This window comes from Bos indicus x Bos taurus, chromosome 26, assembly GCF_003369695.1.
Source record: "Bos indicus x Bos taurus breed Angus x Brahman F1 hybrid chromosome 26, Bos_hybrid_MaternalHap_v2.0, whole genome shotgun sequence".
Classification (NCBI taxonomy): Eukaryota; Metazoa; Chordata; class Mammalia; order Artiodactyla; family Bovidae; genus Bos; species Bos indicus x Bos taurus.
The window spans coordinates 9,652,932-9,674,751 of NC_040101.1; the positions used below are offsets into that span (position 1 = coordinate 9,652,932).

The window sequence follows — 21,820 nt, forward strand, 5'->3', positions numbered from 1 at the left end:
GGTTGAATTCCCTAAAGAGAAATCACCAAAGTGAAAAAAAAAAAAAAACATTACCATATTAAGAGAAAAACATAGCCAAAGAATTTCCTTAACAATCAACTAAGTTCTTGAAATGGGGCCAGAAAACACACTAGGGCTCTGGTTTTTGATGGTTTGGGGAACTGAAATATTTTCACATTCCATGAGAAGCTGCAATCAGAACAACGAGGAGCCTCGTCCCCATGAGCCCCTGGGCGAAGGCCGACCCAGAGCAAAAATGCCGGCTTCCAATCCAGCGTCTGGATTGACGTCATCTAATGAAATATTGATCTGCATCCCCCTAAAAATGGTAAAAAATCAATACAGTAACAGGAGCCTCTTAACATCGAGAAGAGTCTGCGGCCTCTGTAGCCAATGCAATGCCAGCCTCTCGGTTCAGGGAGAAAAAAAGAGGAGAGACCACAGAACGCCCAGGACAGAGGGAGTGGAGAAAAGAATTCAAAATGGAAAAACACAGAAACAAAATACCAGGGTAGCTATGGTACTGGGAGCTCCTGGTTACTTTATGAGGAGAAGTAACAGGCTCCAGAAGATGGGGAGCCAGGCCAGCCCGGGCCCTGTGTTATCTGATTCACTCTTGGACAAGCTCAGGCGGCTGAGTCAGCGCCTTCTGACAATCAGGTTGTCTGAGGAGAACTGGCTGGAGGCGGGGGCAGGGACGGAGGGGGCATGAGTCACGCCTGCACCCGCCGCTCCCCTCCCTTGCCACCGTCCCCGGGTCACCTGGACCCTCCTTGCTCCGAGAAGTCGGGGCAGGTCTGCCACCAGCAGGCTAGGCTCTGAGAGACAGGCCTGGAGAGAGACCAGAGCTGCTCAGCAGCTCCTGAGACTCAGGGGTGAAGGGTCTGGGACCCTCACTCTCCCAGAACCATGTGGGTTCTACATTTCACAGTCGGGGGGTGTCAGATCTTCTGGCCCCAGCAGCCAGCTCAACAGGAAAAGGACCCTCTGCCCACAGAGCAGCCCCCCAAGCCCAGAGGTGTCACCTTCAGCCACTGCAAATAGCAGTAGGTGGCATCTGGCCCAAACACAGTGGCGGACAGTCGCAGGCCTGGCCTGGAGGTGCAGGGAGAAAACCACTTCACAGGACAGGACAAGCCCACTTCCAAATATCCACTGGGGTGCTGGCGTCAGGGAGAGGTGCCCACAGGAAACCTCACTGCTCCCAGGGCTCTGAGTGACCAAGGACCACAGAGCCCCTGGGGCCCGGCAAGACCACATGTTGTCCCAACTCCAGGAATCAGACGAACACTGGCCTCGTGGAGTCCGGGGTGGAGTCGGAGGTGCTGCTCTGCAGCCCGCCTGCTGCGTGGTCCCCTCCTCCTCCGAAAGTGGGGAGCAGCCACTGCAGGAGCCCCAGCGCCTTCCTGCCCCCCACCCCACCCCCGAAGCCCACAAGCAGCCAGCCTGGCCTCCTCTGAGCAGAGGACTCTGAATTCATCCTCTGCACACGGCTGTTAAGCCCCTACAACAAGACAAGTGACTAAGACAGCTGTGGCCCTCACACCCCAGCAGCAGAGAGAAACTGAAATCCACAGTGAACACGACAACTGGGAGGGAAATAAGAACAGTGGCGTGAGATCCCCTCCGGGGTTATGCATCCCCAGAGTGAGGAAGGGGGACAGGGACATGGACCATCCCTGGGTGGGTGTCAGGGAAGGACTGTCGGGAACAGAATTTAACCTGAGGCCTGAAGGACCGGGGCCTTCCCCAGGGGCTCAGTGGATCGGCCTGCAATGCAGGAGACACAGGTTCGATCCCTGGGTCTGTAAGATCCCTGGAGGAGGGCATGGCAACCCACTCCAGTATTCTTGCCTAGAGAATCCCCATGGAGCCTGGCGGGCTACAGTCTGTGGGGTCGCGAAGAGTTGTACGTGACTGTAGCGACTTAGCATGCACACACGCTGAAGGACCAGAAGGTCACCTAAGGAGGAGCTGGAAGGGGGACACCCCAGGGAAGGCAAGACTCGGGTCCCTAGAGAACAGCCCTGCTTTGTGGGAGGGAGGTGGTGGGGGTGTGGAGTAGTGGGGGCTTAGCAGAATGGGGGAGGTGTAGAGAGAAGAGTGCAGGAGGGTAAAACAGGACCCCCAACAGGCTGGGTACACCTTCAAATCTCTGGTTAAGTCGTTAAGATTTCTCCATAAGCACAGAGAGAGTGTGAAGGGCTTTATACAGACAGACAGGACCCAATCTGAAAGTTGCAGTCCTGGGATGGGGTGGCAGGGCAGGGACGGGTTGGGGGGGCGGGTACAGATGCTTTTCCCCTTCCTGTGTCCTAATCAACACAGCTGGAAAAACAGCTGCAACAAAAGTTACTTTTCTTACCTTCTTCAGTATATCCCCAGTACTTATTTCTGTCCTGCACTCTGACCTAAAGAAACCAAATATGTTTCTCTCTCTCTCTTTTCCTGAACTACTCAGCAAAAAAAAGCTGCATGAACAAAACACAGCCTCTGGAGAAAAAATTTTTAAGTGTTCTGCACACACGGCCAGCGTCATGTTCAACACATTTTGGAATCCGTTTTTATCTGAGGCTGAACTAGTTTGCCCTCAAAGCTGCTTTCTATTAAACTGTTTGCATGCACACTGTCCTTCCTTCCTGCAGCTGGCACCACCTCCCGGGCCCCGGGCAAATGCTGGCCCCCGTCTGTGGCCCCGAGGAAAGGGCAGTGGAAAGACATGTCTGGGCAGGCAGGCTGCCTTTGGAGGGGACACCCTCCTGCTCCAGCTTGGCAGGGGCAGGCACCCTGCTCAGGGAGGTTCCCCCCAAAGGTTCTCCCCTGCTCAGACTCAGCAGGGGAAGTGAGTGCACACGAGCCCGCTCAGCAGTGAGGAGCAAAAATGCTCTTTGGTCACAAGCCCAGAAATGTCTCTGGCAAGCTCAAGCCGAGGCGGGTTTATAGAAGATGTGAGGGGGCCTTGAAGAATGAAACGGAAAGTAGGCTGGCTGATCAGGCTCTGAAAAGGCAGGAGCTCAGACAGCCCGGGGGTCCCTGGCGGCAGGGGCCACACCGGCTTCCTCGTCATTTTCCTGTGGTTGGCATCCAGTTACTGCTCCAAGCAAAGGATCTGCTTGGTCTGATGGATCCTGTGTCCCATAGCCCCGGGAGGGGGGGTTGTGCCGTGACTGGTGCCCCCACAAGACTGTCCAGGGGGGACAGAAATAGATCCAGAAGGAGATGCTGGCCTCTGCGCCCAGAAGACGTGGGCAGTGACCACAGGTGTCTCTAGTAATTTCCATTCATTCACAGTGGCAGGAATAGTGCACTCAGGAAGGAGGGTCTCAGGGTTAGTGATGGAGAGCCTTTCACATGAAATCCTGGCACTTGGGGAGGAGATGGGCCCAGATTATAAGGCACCAAGTTAACCACTGGGCTGGTGTATGTGGGGGGCAGTCACCCCAGTTTCACTGGGTCATGAGCAAATGGCCCTGGGGAGACTGAGCCATGACCTCACATGGCAAGCATTCGGAATGAGTTCGATCCTCAAGTCCAAGTTTTGCTGCGTCTGTTCTGCCTCCTCTGAGATTCCCTGCTCTGTTTCTTGCTCCCGAGGTGACACAGTGCAGGGTAAGCTCACTGCCCCCACCCCCACCCCCAGCACTGCAGACACATTTATAAAATCCTGCGCTGGGGCACCTTAGTCTTCACTGAATCAAGGGGCTCCTCCCAAACTGAGCCTCATTACAAACCAGTCCCTGCCCCCCTCCCCTAAATAATCAATCCTCCGACTAAGGGAACAAAATGGAAAGAGCTGGAAGAGATGTTTTCACTCTCCCCACTTCCAGCTACTATCAGCAAAAAAAAAAAAGCAGTTTAGTCAGTGGAAACCAGTCTCCTGTGTGGGTGTCTGCAATTTAATATCCTTTCATTTCCGATTCCATTTTGCAAAGCCACATTAGTTCGACTTTAAATTTTCAAGCTCCTTTTTCTGGGGCTAGAAACTCATCTCAAATAGCCTGCTGCTGGCAGGAAGGCTAGCCTCCCGGGAACAGCAAGAGCCAGGTTAGAAACACCCTGCAAAGCTGGTCCATCAAGATAATCCACATCCTGCCAGGACCTGCCAGGGATGACAGGAGAACCCACTCTCCACCTCGGCTCAGAAGCTGAAAAGAATATCCCCCGGCCATAGCAGCTGCATGGGATGTGCCCATGTGTGCCAAACATGAAATTACTCAGCGGGAGCAGCTCACGAAGGGTCCAGACCAGCGCCCTGCCCGCACAGAGAGCCCGCACGGCTGGCTGCCTCCCCAGGGCTCGGGGGAGCTGAGTCCTGCGTGTGGCCACAGGATGTGCTATTCTGGCCAGCCTCCTTCCGGTGAGACTACCACATCCTGGACACCTTGCAAGCTGTATGATCCTACACCAGGGTGTGCCAGCCTCCCCGTGGGTTATTTAAAGCTGAGCCATCTCATCACACCAAAAGGTCAGGCTTCATCCCTCCCTCATGGTCACGGCTTGGGCACTCGGGGAGCCTGGCAGGCTTGCGTGTGTGTGCCCAGTCGCTTCAGTCGTGGCCAACTCTTTGCGACCCTATGGACCACAGCCGGCCAGGCTGCTGTGTTCATGGGACTCTCCAGACATGAATACTGGAGTGGGTTGCCATGCCCTCCTCTAAGGGGATCTTCCCGACCCAGGGATCCGAACCACGTCTCCTGTGGGAAGACCCCTGGCCAGCTTAGGAGGCTATAATTTCACCACAGTATTAGCTATGTGGTCTCAGGGAGGTGACTTAAGCTCTCTGAATCCCTATTCCTTCCTATGTAAAATGGGAATGATAAAAGCCGTTGACAGAACAGGTCAAAGTTATAAACCAAGGCAGAGCCTAGTCCAGTTTTGGAGCTCATCAAGTAGAAGTTAGTACGACTATACTATGACCCATAAACACATTTTGAAAGATGAGTTGTTACAGAAATCCCATGGTAACCTAACAGAAATAGTATGCAATCAAGACCTCTCTAAAGGTCAGTTACCTACGCTGGGCACTGGGCCTGTTTCTGCTCTGATCAACAGCACAAACGAAAACAGCCCATGCTATTTCACCATGGTCTGACTTCACAGCCCAGATCTGGTAAAAGACACTGAGAGCTGGAAAAGAAGACCGCTCTCTGCCTCTCAGTTTATGACCTCTTCCTGGTCCAGAAGCAAGATTCCAATCTATCCCGATTCCTCCTTCCAGATGAAGTCTAAAAAATGACAAAGTGTGGAGAAACCAGAAAACACAATCTCGCTAGGTACCTGCCGCTTCGCAAACCAAACCTCTGTTATCGACGTACCAACAAGTGGGAACTGTTGATGGTCTAATAAAAACTGGACTTGATTTCAGCCAGGACTTTGGGCTTCCCAGGTGGCTCTAACAGTAAAGAACCCACCAGCCAAATGTAGGAGACGTAAGAGACACGGGTTCAATCCCTGGGTCGGGAAGATCCCCCGGAGGAGGACATGGCCCCCCACTCCAGTATTCTTGCTGGTGAATCCCATGGGCAGAGGAGCCTGGCAGGCTATGGTCCATAGGGTCGCATAAAGTTGGACACAACTGAAGCAACTTAGCACACACACATGAAGATTTTGCTAAACAAATCAACAGAACAAAAATGACTACAAGGAGAATATTTCAACAGAAAGCAAGCCATTTCCCAAACTGAGCTCTTTACATCTCAATTAAAAAAAAAAATTCTGCGCTCAGATAGCTGTAGTTCAGAGCCACACTCTTGCAGGAGGGTCCTATGCACATCGGCATATGAAAAGCTTTGAGAAGCGCTACGAGGACAAAATCTGTTAGCTTTGTTTTAATTCAAGGTTTCCAAAACTTCTTTTGAGTGTGAAGTACTGTTTTAAAACACATGTAGTAACTTTGCAAAAGCCCAGTTTGGGAGACTTGGTTTGTTTTCAGAGTAGTTGTTTCCATGCTAATGACGGTTAACTTCAAAACCCAGTAAATTCTCTATACATGGTGAGTGCACGAAGGAACACAAATCTGTAGCAACAGTTGCCTGAGGGGTAGGAATGGAACGGAAACTCAGTTTTCACTGCTTACCTATTCATTTCTTTATAAGCCTACTGCTTTGATAAAAATTTAGAACACTATTATTAAAACTCTGATCTTATGGCCTGCTTATTCAAGAAGCTTCCATGAGATCCCACCCTTTCCCCACCCCAGGCCACACTCAGCATCTCCCAAATGCTCTCCTTTGATCCAGACCTAACTGGTTCCATCCCACTTGAGAAACTCATGAAATCAGGGAGTTCTGGTGTCTTTTGACCTCTCCGGATTTAGCCAAGCGTCAGCCAAGGCACCTGAGAACTTGGTCCTGCAGGTGGGGAACACACCTACCTGGTGGTCGATTTTGATAAGGGCAATGTCCGCCTTCTCGTCCACGTCTTTGATTTTGGCCTCATAGGTGGCACCGTTCTTAAGCTCGACTTTGACCCGATGCTTGTTGGTCACCACGTGGGCGTTTGTCACAATCAGTCCATCTTCGGACACGATGAACCCAGACCCACTGGCCACTGGCACTTCCCTCTTAGAAAAAGGAAGCCTAGAACCAAAACGAGTACCCGGTTAAAGCTGAAACATTTAAAATCGACCCTCTGACACATTGATGCATCAGTTCTATAACAGCAACACACACCTATTACTAGCAATTGTTACTCTGCCCAATGGCTTTATTAAACTTTAAAAAATAGAATGTTAGACTGACTTTTATTCGCATCCCAAAATTCCACTTAGAAAATATTCTTAGGGAATCTCTTCAGAACCAGAGGCTCTTAAAACATCTTAGAAGGGTCAAGAATGTAGCTTTCAATGGGCAAACAGGAAAACATCCCAAGGGAGAAGAGCTTATCTTCTTGTAGGACTGTATTCAGTGACACTCTAAAGTGTCTCAGAAAGAGCTCTGACGTTTTGCTTATGGCAGCAGTTTAGGTGGGAGCTTCGGAGACTGGGGGAAAAAAAGGAAGGCGCTCTTTACTTGCGAAACAGTTCGATGTGAACCACGGCAGGAGCTATCTTCTCCACGACATCGGCAATAAAGTTGTATTTATGGCGCAGACTGTTGGGATCTTCCTGACCTAAGAAGAGAAACAAAGGCAAGACACTTAAAGATCCTGTGCTCTGTGCTGTGGGTCAGAAAAACCAAAAAAGGAGGGTGAAGACAAGACCCCAGACCTGGGCTCAGAGACAAAGATCTTTCCCGCACTTGAAGAAATGCCCACTCAGATGCACGTGCGTGTGTGCCAAGTCACTTGAGTCGTGTCTGACTCCTGGCGATCCCATGGACTATAGCCCACCAGTCTCCTTTGGCCATGGGATTCTCCAGGCAAGAATACTGGAGTGGGTTGCCATGCCCTTCTTCAGGGGATCTTGCCAGCCTGGGGATCGAACCCATATCTCCTACGGCTCCTGCATTGCAGGTGGATTCATTACCACTGAGCCACCAGGGAAGCCCCAGATGAGACAGCAACACCCACCAAAGATGACCTGTTTGCTTGGCTTCCTTGGTCTCAACTGTTTCATCACGAAAATGTTGACCCAGAGGCATCAGCAGATACCTGGGCCTCCTTTATTATTCCAAACAGCGGGTGGCCCAAGGGTCACCTTGACATGGCACCGTCCACCAGTGTCCCTTCCCTGACTCCCCCAGAACCACACAGCAGCCCTCCTCAGCATACCACCGCTGTCGAGGGGAGGGGTTGAAGCTGTTTCTGATGAGATGCCCATCAGATGTTAGAGATTTAAGAGGCTACTATGAATAAGCACTAAGGCAAAGGCACAGAGAGGGTCTTCCCCTCTGTCTGTCCCCAAAGCAATTTTCCATTAATCATTAATTAATCATTCACTCCTCCCACCCCAGGACATCCCAGGCCAAAAGATGCCTTGATTCTATTGGGGGGAAAAAAAGGGAAAAATCCAGTGACCAAAATTCTTTATGTAAACATATCCACTATAATTAGGGAATCCCCATACCATGGGGAATGTACATACCATGTACATTCGCACATACCAAAGCCAGCTATCACAGATCACACAGAGGGTTTCGAGGAAGGCAAGAGGTTAGTTGCCACCAACCCAATGCACACACCCATAGCACCTGACTCAGAAATGAGCTACTGGAGACTTGGGATACCGAGCCCCCATTCTGCGGGTACCCAAGTGGCAGAGGCGGTCTGAGCCTCTTACTTTGACCCCAAACCTGTGCCACCTGGTGGTACCCCTAGTCTCTCTGCTTGGATGGCAGAGGGATTCCAGGTCAGTCTGCAGCCAAGAATCCTACACCCTGCCTTACCCTTCTCTCTGCCTCAGCTGTGAATCTAGCTCAGGGCTGCACCCAGTGCTCTGCCAGCCACACTGCCACCCGGCCTGGGGGGAAGGGACTCACAGGGAGATTCCAGAAACCTATAAAGAAATTTGACACAGAAATCTAAAAAATTTTTAATGGGGCTGGTTGTGTCTTTTCTTATTACATCTTGGTAGTAATTCATTTTTAGTGTATGCTATGAATGTATTGCGGAGAAGGCAATGGCACCCCACTCCAGTACTCTTGCCTGGAAAATCCCATGGATGGAGGAGCCTGGTGGGCTGTAGTCCATGGGGTCGCTAAGAGTCAGACACAACTGAGCGACTTCCTTTTCAATTTTCACTTTCATGCACTGGAGAAGGAAATGGCAACCCACTCCAGTGTTCTTGCCTGGAGAATCCCAGGGACAGGGGAGCCTGGTGGGCTTCCATCTATGGGGTCGCACAGAGTCAGACACGACTGAAGCGACTTAGCTGCATGAATGTATTGATCCATGATGGGTAGGAAATAACAAGGAAAGGAACCCTGATCCTTCACCACAGATGGTCTGAGAGGCCCTGGTCTGCCTCTCTCCCCGTTCACACAGTGGGGTTCGCAAGAAGCCTGAAGTTTCAAAGGAAACCATTGGCCTGCAAAACTGCCGCTAACGAACAAAGGGTCTGTGCGGCCCACCCCCAACGCACACACACGCACACACACACTAAAGCCCACACCTACACTTAAACGTTTATGAATACATGCTCACACACACATATACACACACTCACTCTCATACTCATGAGCATGCACACACACACACTCACATGTACACACACATACACACATATAAAGACATCCACACACTCATGCACACACATATATACAAACTCCATCTGACTCTTACAGAAACACAGCTTCATATACACACACACTCTTACATTCGCACATAGACCCAGTTACGTTCACATATACCCACATACATGCACTCCTACACTACACACACACACAGCGCCTCCATGCCTGGGGTACGGCCATCGCTCCAGGCTGTGAAACCTGTGACATTCTCAAGTCCTCTATGGCTCTTGGAACTGCATATCCACAGGCATCCCCAGTGGCTGTGTGACCCCACCAGGGACCTCAGTTCTCAGTTCTATACCCCTGGGCACAGGGACATCTTGGGGACCAGCCTGCCTCTCCCAACTTTCCCTCCTGGAAGTGAGAGACCATCGAAAACCAAAGGGCCCCTCTCTGTCCCAGCTCCTGGAATCTGCACTGCTTTATTTCAGGGCTGGAATCCACTCCCTTTATGCACAGCTTGATTTTTCTTAGGTATAGGAAAGGTCTGCAAATACTAGGCAAGATTAACTAACTCAGCAAATTTACAGTAGCATCATTTTTGTTATTTTGGTTTTCAGGACCCTTTCATATGATACTACCAGAAAACCTTCCCTCATGATCCCCTCGGAGAAGGCAATGGCACCCCATTCCAGTACTCTTGCCTGGAAAATCCTATGGACAGAGGAGCCTGGTAGGCTGCAGTCCATTCAGTCACTAAGAGTCAGACATGACTGAGCGACTTCACTTTCACTTTTCACTTTCATGCATTGGAGAAGGAAATGGCTACCCACTCCAGTGTTCTTGTCTGGAGAATCCCAGGGATGGGGGAACCTGGTGGGCTGCCGTCTATGGGGTCGCACAGAGTCGGACACGACTGAAGCAACTTAGCAGCAGCAGCAGCATGATCCCCTTCCTGTGGAAGAGGAAAATTGGATATAGTTCCCATGTGCTTTAGAACTGTGGTGCTAGAGAAGACTCTTGACAGTCCCTTGGACTACAAGGAGATCAAACCAGTCCATCCTAAAGGAAATCAACCCTGAATATACATTGGAAGGGCTGATGCTGAAGCTCCAATACTTTGGCCACCTGATGTGAAAAGCTGACTTGTTAGAAAAGATCTGGATGCTGGGAAAGATAGCACGCAGGAGGAGAAGGGGTTGACAGAGGATGAGATGGTTGGATGCCATCACCGACTCAATGGACACGAGTTTGAGCAAGGTCCAGGAGATGGTGAAGGACAGGGAAGCCTGGCAAGCTGCAGTCCATAGGGGTCACAAAGAGTCAGACACAACTGACCAGCTGAACAACAACAACCTTTAGAGAAACTGAGGCTCACAGATAATAAATGACTTCTACATAGACACTAAACTTCCTTCATAGAGTGTATGAATCACAAAACAAAAAAAACAAACTGAGCAAAAATACAACATTTCCAGCCCCAAACATATCTGCTATCCTCCCAGGATTCCAGGTAGTTGTGGTGATTTAACTGGTGTGTCTCTCCAAGTTCTCCAATAGGAGAAATAAATAAGGGGATAGAAACATTTCTCCCCGACTCAGAACCTGGCGAACATCACCCAGAGACAGCTGTAAACAAGTACCTCTGGAGTTCCTTGGACCTGCTCCCTGGGAAAAGCCAAAAGAAGGCTTAACTCCAACAAGACCAGCAACCCCAGGGAAGTGTGGGGATTCTGAGAACCTCACAAGGACAGTTACTAGGGCCCTGCCACTAAAAATCATCCCCTCGCTTCCTCTTTCTACTTCCCACAAAGGCCTGGGAGAATCTGCCCACATCAGGGATGAAAATGAGCATGGGTTTTTCCAGCTAAAATGAGAAGCAGTTGCTTTCTCACACACACTAGAGAAAGGGGCTCCAGGGTCTATCCACCTGGGACAGCAACATGGGAGAGCAGTGTCCAGAGCCAGCTTGGACACTAGAAGGCCCAAGTTCCAGCCACAGCCTACTGGGTGGTCTCCATTTCCCCGTCTGTAAAATGGGGCCAATTACCTCTAGAATGAGCTGTGAAGTCTATTCCCACTCCAGCATTCTATGATCTAATCCCTGTCTCTCCCTTTCATTCCAACATGCTACAGCAAGAGAAAGAGATTGTGGAATCTGAGATTGGGCACAGTTCAGTTCAGTTCAGTCGCTCAGTCGTGTCCGACTCATTGCGACCCCATGAATTGCAGCACGCCAGTCCTCCCTGTCCATCACCAACTCCCAGAGTTTACCCAAACTCATGCCCATCGAGTTGGTAATGCCATCCAGCCATCTCATCCTCTGTCGTCCCCTTCTCCTCCTGCCCCAATCCCTCCCAGCATCAGGGTCTTTTCCAATGAGTCAACTCTTCACGTGAGCTGGCCAAAGTACTGGAGTTTCAGCTTCAGCATCACAAGACTTGCCTAATTCTGCAGATGAGTAAACAGAACAGAGGGGCTGTGGGAACACAGACCACACTGAGAAGCCCAAGGGACAAGCCTTAATTGTGCAGCTTAGATGAAAAAGCAATGAGTTACCTCTATTATCATTGGTAGATCCGTGTCATTGGGAGAAATAAATAGAGCAGAAACAACTGAACCAAAGCAGGATCAACCAGTAGTCCAAAGATAGGCAAAACGTCAAACCAAAGAAGTGTTTGCCTTCTCCAAACACAATTTTCAAATGAGGAATAAAAGGATCACTAAGAGCAGCTAGACTGAGTGTTAGAGTCCGGTTCCATTTAGAAGTTGTCCATCAAACTAGAGGAAGCTGCTGCTGCTGCCTCATGGTCTTTAGAAACCCTGATTGGCCCCATCTGCTGTGATTTCAACTGTGAGTCAACCATCTTCCTCCCAGAGGGGTCAGCTTGGGTGAAGAATTCCAGAGATGGACCTGTCTCTGTCATGACCCACTCTCTGAGTGATGGAGATAGAGAGCTGGGGCATCCAAGCCACTCAGCATGGGGAGGATGGGTCACAGCACCGGCTCTGGTCTCAGAAGGATCAGATGAGACACCTGGTCCTAGCTGTGTGACCTTAGGTGGAAGATTCCTCCAAGTCTTATCTGGTGGTCTAGTTGCTAAGTTGTGTCTTCACTCTGACTCTTGTGACCTCATGGACTGTATAGCCCACCAGAGACCTCTGTCCATGGGATTTTTCAGGCAAGAATACTGGAGTGGGGTGCCATTTCCTTCTCCAGGGGATCTTTCTGACCTAAACCCTGGTCTCCTGCATTGCAGGAGGATGCTTTACCAACTGAGCTACCAGCAAAGCTCATCTACTTCCGTGTGTGTATGTATGATTTTTTATTTTAATGATTTTTTTTTATATAGACCACTTTTCAAAAGTCTTTACTGAATTTACAATATTGCTTCTATTTTATGTTTTGGGGGTTTTTTTGGCCCCAAAGCATGTGAAATCTTAGCTCCCCAATCAGGGACTGACTGGTACCCCATGCATTGGGAAGTAAAGTCTTAACCACTTGACCACAAGGAAGTCTCCTACTTCCACATGTTTTTGTCACTGACTTTATGAGCTACTGTGTATGATAAAGTGCTTGGCCAAGTTATGGCACAGCTTAAAAATAAAAAAAAAAAAGAACTGGCAGAGGTGCTCAGTAGGCAGCTCCAGACAGGGTTGAGCACCAATTACCTCTGTAGCACAGCAGAAAAGTAAAGGGAGAGGTGAATATGTCCAGAGAACCCCTCTCCCAACTTCGGCAAATTTGTGTATGTCTTGGAGACTCCTCCTAACAGGAGGAGTGCAGAGGCAGAGAGCAAAGGGAAACGGTGTGGTAAGCCAGTTTTTCTGGCTTTGATGTGCACCTCCATTCCCCAGCTTGCAAGAGCACCGCATAGCCACTGCAGAGCTAGATGAGAGCTGGGTCAGCAGAAGAGCCTCGCCTGAACCGAAGCCCAGTTGCACTCTCAGATTCCCATGGAGCAACCAAGCTGCCCCAGAAGACAAATATAACTCCCTCTGCTAAGTGAGGGCCTTGTTTAATTAGGCCAGAACTGACATGGCAGAAGGTAATGAACTTGGGAAATCTCAAGCAGAGTCAAGGCCTGGAACCTCTAGCTGCTCCCTTATCACAGAAAGCTAGAATTGGCTGGCATTCAGTAATGGCCAGCCATTTATAGAAAGCTGGCAACTCAGAAGCATGAAAGTAAGGTATTGTCTACGCTTCTGATTAACGTAAAAAAGATAAAAGACAAAAGATGGCCAACGTAGGGAGTCAAAAAGGGAGCATCACTACAGATTCTACAGACATTAAAAGTATGATAAGGAAATATCATGAACAAAATCATGCACATAAATTCTACAGCTCAGATAAAATGGACAGATTTTTTTTAAGCCATAATCTATTAACACTCACTCAAGAAGATACTGATAACCCAAACAATACTATATCTAGTAAAAAAAATTGTATCTGTAGTTAAAAACCTTTCCACAAAGAAAATGTCAGGCCCATAGGACTTCATTGGTGCATTCTACCAAACATTTAAGGAAAAAACAATACTAACATTTCACAAACTCTCTCCAAAAACAGAAGAAGGAAACTACTGTCCAACTTATTTTATGAACTCAACATTACTCTAATATAAAAGCCAAAGATATTATAAGAAAATTATAGGCTAATATCCAGTATGAACATAGACTTGTATTAGTTGCTCAGTCATGTCCTAATTTTGCAACCCCATGGACCATAGCCCATCAGGTTCCTCTGTCCATGGGATTCTCCAAGCAAGAATACTGGAGTGGGTTGCCATTCCCTTCTCCAGAGTATCTTCCCAACATAGGGATCAAACCCAGGTCTCCTGCATTATGAGTATTCTTTACCATCTGAGCCGCAAGGGAAGCCCGAACATAGACTAAATGTCCTTAAATTTTTTAACAAGTAGAATTTATCAATATAATAAAAAGGATACCATATCATGATTAAGTGAGGTTTATCCAAGGAAAGGATAAATACAGTTGGTGTAACATCTGAAAATCAAGCAAAGTAATTCACTATTCAGTTCAGTTCGGTCGCTCAGTTATGCCCAACTTTTTACAACTCCACATATTAACATATTAAAAAAGAAAATCTGAACAATCATCTCAATAGGTACAAAAAAAAAGACTCTACAAAATTGAACATCCATTCATGATTTAAAAAAATAAAACCAACCTCAGCAAACTAGAAATAAAAGAGACTTTCCTCAATTTGACAAAAGAGATCAAAACAAAAATCCCTAAAACTAACGTCATACTTAATGGTGAAAAAATAAATGCTATACAAGAGACACAGGTTCTATCTCTGGGTCTAGAAGATCCCCTGGAGAAGGAAATGGCAACCTGCTCCAATGTTCTTGCCTGGAAAATTCCATGGACAAAGGAGCCTGGCGGGTTACCGTCCATAGAGTTGCAAAGAATGGGACACGACTGAGTGACTGAGCATAGCACACACAGCTAAAAATGAGAACAAGGCAAGGACATCTATTCTTACCACTTCTATTCAATATTTTATTAAAGTCTTAGAATAATTAATTATAAAAAGAAATGTAAAGGCATAGAGATTGGAAAGGAGAACATAGGGCTGTCTTTATTTGCAGGTGACATTAAGGGTCTACAAAAAAAAAGAATCTATAAATATACGACTTAGAATAAGTGAGTTTATTAACATCACAGGGTAACACGTCAATATGTACAATCAATTGTATTTCTATGCATTATCAGTAAACAACTGGAAACTGAAAGTTTTAAAAATATCAATTATAACACCACCAAAAATATTAAATACTTGGGTGCTGTGCTTAGTCACTCAGTCATGTCCAACTCTTTGAAACCTCCATGGACTGTAGCCCACCAGGCTCCTCCATCCATGGAGTCTTGCAGGCAAGAATACTGGAGCGGGTTGCCATTTCCTTCTCTGGGGGATGACTCCGACTCAGGATTGAACTCATGTCTCTTGCATCTCCTGCATTGGCAGGCAGGTTCTTTACCAGTAGCACCACCTGGGAAGCCCATTAAATACTTAGGAAAATGTTTAATAAAACATGTGCAAGACCTGTACACCAAAAGCTGCAAAGCACTGCTGAAATAAAGAAAATGTAAATACATGGACAGAGACATCATATTGTGTCAGAGGACTCCCTCTTATTAAACTATCGATTTTCCCAAAATTGATCTATGGCCCAGGTTTGATCCCTGGTCAGGGAACTAGATCCCACATACCTCAACAAAGAGTAATGATCCCCTGTGCCACAACTGAGACCTGGCACAGCCAAATAAATATTTTTGTAAAAAAAAAAATTAGAATAGCAGACACTTCCATTATAAAGTGTTTACTGAGAAAAGGCCAGGCAGTAAGTTAAGTATTTGACGTACGTTATCACACTGAAGAAAACTGGCTGCAGTGAAAATGAAAATCGCAGTGAGGGGTCTATGAATCAAAGGACAGACTTCTACCTGTGCCTCTCTCCAAAGATTTGGCACACAGCTGCACAGGTGCTTTAAATACATTAAAACATGTGCTTCTTTCATCTTTAAGGCAAAACACTCAGGTAAAGATAAGGTGTGAAGTAGGAAGCAATGTTTCCAATCCTAATGCATTCATTCTCAAACTCAGCCCAGAGACACCCCAGAGAGTCATAGCAAACTCCCAGGATATTTCAAGTTTCCTGGGAAAACACTGTTGGACACCTTCAGCACAAGCTCTCGGCAGTTCACAATCTCAAAATCAGATTGCGTTACCTTTTTTCAGCGATTCTGTATGTTTGTGAATCTGGACGTCGGGTGGTGGTGGTCTCTGTGATTAAAAGCAAATACCATGCAAAAATCAATGTCGAATTGGAAATGCGTGGAACTGTCCAATCTGAATCTAAGATTTGAGAGGCTGTGTGGCTCCCAGTGAGTGCACATAGATCATTTGTATTAATTTTGTAAGTAATTGTGGATAGTGACTAATAAAATTAAAATGTCATTTTTCTTTCTTGTTTATTTGGCTGTGCCGGGTCTTGGTTGGGTACCTGGGATCTTTGCGATCTTTGTTGCAGCCTGCGGCATCTTTAGTTGCGGCATGCAAACTCTTAGTTATGGCATCTGGGACCTAGTTCCCCTGAGCAGGGATCAAACCCAAGCTCTCTGCACTGGGAGGGCAGAGTCTTAGCCGCTGGACCACCAGGGAAATCCCTCTTTCTTTTCCTTTTTTTGTCAAATGACTACTATGTTGCTGCTGCTGCTGCTGCTAAGTCGCTTCAGTCGTGTCCGACTCTGTGCAACCCCATAGACGGCAGCCCACCAGGCTCCCCCATCCCTGGGATTCTCCAGGCAAGAACACTGGAGTGGGTGACTACTATGTTACAAGGACACAAAAACTTATTAAGTTGTTGAGACCTAATTATCTGATAAATGGAACTGTCAGCTCCTTCTTTTGGCCCAGTGTCGTTGTTCAGTCGCTCTGTCATGTCTGACTCTTTGTGACCTGGTGGATTGCAGCACACCAGGCTTCCCTGTCCTTCACCATCTCCTGGAGCTTGCTCAAACTCATGTCCATTGAGTCAGTGATGCCATCCAACCATCTCATTCTCTGTCTCCCCTTCTCCTCCTGCCTTCAATCTTTCCCAGCATCAGGGTCTTTTCCAATGAGTTGGTTCTTTGCATCACGTGGCCAAAGTACTGGAGCTTCAGCTTCAGCATCAGTCCTTCTAATGAATATTCAGGGTTGATTTCCTTTAGGATTGACTGGTTGGATCTCCTTGCTGTCCAAGGGGCTCTCAAGAGTCTTCTCCAGCACCACAGTTCTAAAGCATCAATTCTTCAGCACTCAGCTTTCTTTATAGTCCAACTCTCACATCCACACATGACTACTGGAAAAACCATAGCTTTGACTAGGTGGACCTTTGTCGGCAAAGTAATGTCTCTGCTTTTTAATACGCTGGCATAGCTTTTCTTTCAAGGAGCAAGCGTCCTTTAATTTCGTGGCTGCAGTCACCATCTACAGTGATTTTGGAGCAATTACTAAGACACCCAGTGTCCACAAACCATGAAACTATGGGAACCTCAGCCTGGTCTCCTGGGCTGTCTCCAGTGGATAATGCTGCAGTCTAGCACAGCTACAATAATCAAAGTAGAAGATTTATAGGGAAGGTAGACAAGGTTTTGGCCTAGAGCCTGCATTTGCCCCATGAGGGCCCTAGCAAAGCATTCAGTTGTCAAAAGCTTCTGGAAAATTTGCAGAAGTGAAATATTTAAACTGCAGTTGGTTAAAACCTTGTCTCCTTCCCTCTGTCATCTCCCATCCTGTCAGACTGCTGTGGACATTCAGGGATATGGCTACAGGGAAAGTAAATCTAGGAGGTCATTTTTCTTTGGGTTTAATTAATAAATACAGTTAGGTGCTTTGAAGTCACTTCTGTGTCTAGTTATCTACCCTAGGACAGAAATGGTTTGCAGGGGGACTTCCCTGGCAGTCCAGTGGTTAAGACTCTGTGCTTCCAATGCAGGGGGTTCGGGTTTGATCCCTGGCCAGGAAACTAGGGATCCCACATGCCAGGAGGCAAAAAAATAAAATAAAAATAAATAACAATTTTTAAAAATTTCAAAAAGAGACGGTTTCCTGGGAGAGACAGGAAGACCAAGCTGGACTCCAACCCCAGAACATTCCTGAATGAGAAGCACAAGAAGCGCTAAACCCCCCACGTCTCCGAGCCACAGGCTGGGTCATCACTTCCCAGCTCTCCGCCCTGCACTCAGCCTTCCAGGGGCATCTCCACGCCTCCCAGAGTTTCCTCTGCACTTCTGAAGCTTTTAAGAATCCCACTTGCACATTCTAATTCAGGCAGGTCAGTTTTCAATGTCTCCCCTCAGTAATTACCACTTGGGGTGCATGAAATTACTGCAGGGCACCCATGGCCAACCCCATCTCATCCACAACTCCCTCCATCATGTGGCTATGAGTCCCCAACTCTACCTCCCAAGATTCCTTAATGCACACTCTCCACCTGTGCAAACCTCTCACCAAGCCTCCAAAAACACCACAGTCCACCCCACGTCCTGCATTCACACACACATTTTCCTTCCTGGCCAGCATACAGATTCTCCTCCCCTACAGCAAGTCAAATCCCACCCAGCTTTCAATCTTGGCAATAAATAGCAGTAGTAAGAATACAACTATACATTTATGGAGCATCTTCTATGCATGTGTCAAGCGCAAATCTAGGCCCTGAATACCCGTTCTCTCTAATTATCCCTGCAAGCCTGCAGGAAGCTGTTACCCCCAATCTACAGAGATGGGGAGACGGAGGATCACAGAAGTCAAGCACGATGCTCAAAGTTTCAGAGCTGGCGAGCAGCAGAGGCGGGAGGCCGACCCCATCTGTCTGGCTGCCTAGCAGGAGCTCTTTGCTCTGCCTCTGCGGTCTTTCACCCAGCCTAGAGCCCCCGAGGCCCCTGCGGTTGTGGGAACCAGCTTCTCACTTCCAGGCCTGAGAACTCAGAGCCAGGATTTAGGATTAACAAGCCAACCTTCGCTTCCAGCAAGAACAATCGTGCTTTCCAAATTCTCCACAGGGTTGATAAGTAGGGCTAATTTGGAAAACAGAACGCAGTGTATTCTAGGGAAAAGAAATAAATCCCCCTTTATTCAACAGGAACAGCATGTTCTCAAAATTCAAATCAGTTGCAGGAGCAGATTGGTCAAAGCACTGGCATTTTAATGCCCTGTCCCACATTGAGAACCAGCTAGATAATTTGCAGAGCCCAGGGCAAAAGGAAAATGCAGGGACCCCCTTGTTTCAAAATTATCAAGAACTCCAGGATGGTGAGCAGAGCATTAAGTCAGGAGTGGGGGTCCTTCTGAATAGATTACACACCCATGAAGCAGACCCTGCCTATATTCCAACCTCATCTGATTTAAAATCCAAAGTGCTTGTGAAAAGCTGAGAAGCATCAGTAGCTCCCTGATCTGGAGGCAGCGACAACACGGGGATCTCACTGTAAAGACTAAGAGGCGAATTCTGTCCACAACCAGCGGGCTTGGAAGAGAATCCTGAGCCTGGGCAATGTCTCAGTTTCAGCCCAGGGAAGCGATGAGCAGAGGGAACTGTGCCTGGGGACCTTTTCATGTCACTCGAGATAACGACTTTGGGTGGTTTTAAAGCTGCTTCGTTTGTGGTCCTTTATCACCAGCAACAGAAAACTAAGAAGGGCAGGAGTGATGGTCTCTAAGACATTCCAACCCTGTGAAAGCTCCAGACAACTAGGGAAATCTACCAAAACTTGAATTAAAGACTACAACAACAGCACTGCTCTGCTACGATGCCACTGCTCAGGACCTGCTGGAGATGATGCCGTCGTCTGGCTGAGCCTAGGCAGACTCAGCCTGTCTAGGAGCCGAGCAAGCACCCCGTGTGCTGGAAGGCAGGTGTCTATCTCCCATGATCCAAGGTGCCTGGCCCAGTTCACTCTCCACGAGGCAAACCGCACAACTTCAGGCAAGCCCCTCGAGCCGAAGATTCCTCCACTGTAAAACATGGAGGCTCAACTGGGGGCTTCCAAGGTCCCTCCTGGCTCCACAGAGAAAGGGAAGAATTCATTTGTGATTTTTCACCTAATTTCTTCAACTTTAAATGCCACCAAATATTGTCATGATGGTTCGTGCACACTCAGCTGTGTCTGATTCTTGGTGACCTTATTGACGTAGCCCACCAGACTCCTCTGTCCATGGGATTTTTCAGGAAAGAATACTGAAGTGGGTTGCCATTTCCTTTTCCAAGGGATCTTCCAGACCCAGGGACTGAACACACGTCTCCTGCGTCTCCTGCATAGTCATGGACTTCCCTGATGGCTCAGTGGGTAAAGAATCTGGCTACAATGCTAGGAGATACAGGAGACATGGGTTCAATCCCTGGGTCAGGAAGATCCTCTAGAGGAAGCAATAGCAACCTCCTCCAGTGTTCTTGTCTGAAAAATGCCATGGACAGAGGAGCCTGGTAGGCTATAGTCCATGGGATGACAAAGAGTCAGACACGACTGATTACAAGCACACACAAAGACAGTCACACTTTAAAGACTACTAATCATAGCACAGCCCGGTCCTGACAATTGATAGCATATAGGGGAAAGGAAGACCAGATCACCTTACACGTCACCTGAGAAACCTGTATTCGGGTCAAGAAGCAACAGTTACAACTGGACATGGAACAACTGACAAAATTGGGAAAGGAGTACGACAAGGCTATATATTGTCACCTTGCTTATTTAACTTCTATGTACAGTAAATCTTGTGAAATGCCAGGTTGGATGAATCACAAGCTGGAATCAAGATTGCCAGCAGAAACATCAACAACCTCGGATATGTAGATGATACCGCTCTAATGGCAGAAAGTGAAGAGGAACTAAAGAGCCTCTTGATGAGGGTGAAAGAAGAGAGTGAAAAAGTTGGCTTAAAACTCAAAATTCAGAAAACTAAGATCATGGCATCCGGTCCCATCACTTCATGGCAAACAGAAGGGGAAAAACTGGAATCAGTGACAGATTTTATTTTCTTGGGTTCCAAAATCACTGTAGATGGTGACTGTGGCCATGAAATTAAAAGACACTCGCTCCTTGGAAGGCAAATTTCAACAAAACCTAGACAGCATATTAAAAAGCAGAGATATCATTGCCCACAAAGGTCCACATAGTCAAAGCTATGGTTTTTCTAGTAGTCATGTATGGATGTGAGAGTTAGACTATAAAGAAGACTAAGTGAAGAAGAAATGATACTTTTGAACCGTGGTGCTAGGAGAAGACTCTTGAGAGTCCCTTGGACTGCAAGGAAATCAAACCAGTCAATCCTAGAGGAAATCAACACTGAATATTCATTGGAAGGACTGATGCTGGATCTGAAGCTCCAATTCTTTGGCCACCTGAGGCAAAGAACCAACTCATTGGAAAAGACCCTGGTGCTGCTGGGAAAGACTGAAGGCAGGAGGAGAAGGGGACAACAGAGGATGAGATGGTTGGATGGCATCACCGACTCCATGGACATGAGTCTGAGCAGAGATAGTGAAGGACAGGGAAGCCTGGCATGCTGCAGTCCCTGGAGTCACAAAGTGAGACACGACTCAGTGAGTTAACACCAACAAAGGGGAAAGGACAAAATAGGAAGAAAGGAACTCAGACAAAATGATGGCTGGATTCGTCCAGGGTCTACTCGCCAAGGGGCTGTGGCAGACCAGTCAGGGCAGCCACCGTCCTGCACGGCTGGCTCTCCTGCACTCGATGCAGTCCCCGGAGCACTTTGGGTCCAGCCCTCTCTTCCTTGAGAGTACCTGGGCATAAGTAATCAAAGTTCTTATTAAGGCAAGGGTACAAATGCATTGTACAGAGGTTGGAAAACCTTTCCATTTTCATTGGAAGGACCAGGAGGAGTAATTACCCCTGAGATGCCAGCTTGGACCCACCACTGCTGTCTGCCCGGAAGCCTTGGGAAATTTCTCTTGGCCACCAGCAGGCACAGCCAGCCAGTCTCCCATAGGCTCAGAAACGGTAAATAAAGGAGCAAGCACAGCAGGCTTGCAGTGGGTGTCAGGGAAAGTTTAAATAGCCTTAGAAACAGCTCAGTTGAGTAAGGGGTCTGGGATGCACTCCTCACCTGTCAGCCACCCTCCCACAGTCAAAGTACCCCAAGAGGGTGTGCCCCATAGGAGGCCAGTCTCTGGAGC

General features: G+C 47.9%; 1 protein-coding gene across 1 annotated transcript in view; it reads right to left on the bottom strand.

Moving 5' to 3' along the window:
- The window catches only part of HTRA1 (HtrA serine peptidase 1), a 57,725-nt gene that overhangs the window by 20,937 nt on the left and 14,968 nt on the right, over positions 1-21,820 (bottom strand). Inside the window, exons 2-3 of the mRNA XM_027528696.1 lie at positions 7,011-7,110; positions 6,374-6,578 (exon numbers count right to left, since the gene is read on the bottom strand). Of these exons, the coding sequence (XP_027384497.1) occupies positions 6,374-6,578; positions 7,011-7,110 (305 nt within the window). The remainder of the gene's footprint in view (positions 1-6,373; positions 6,579-7,010; positions 7,111-21,820) is intronic.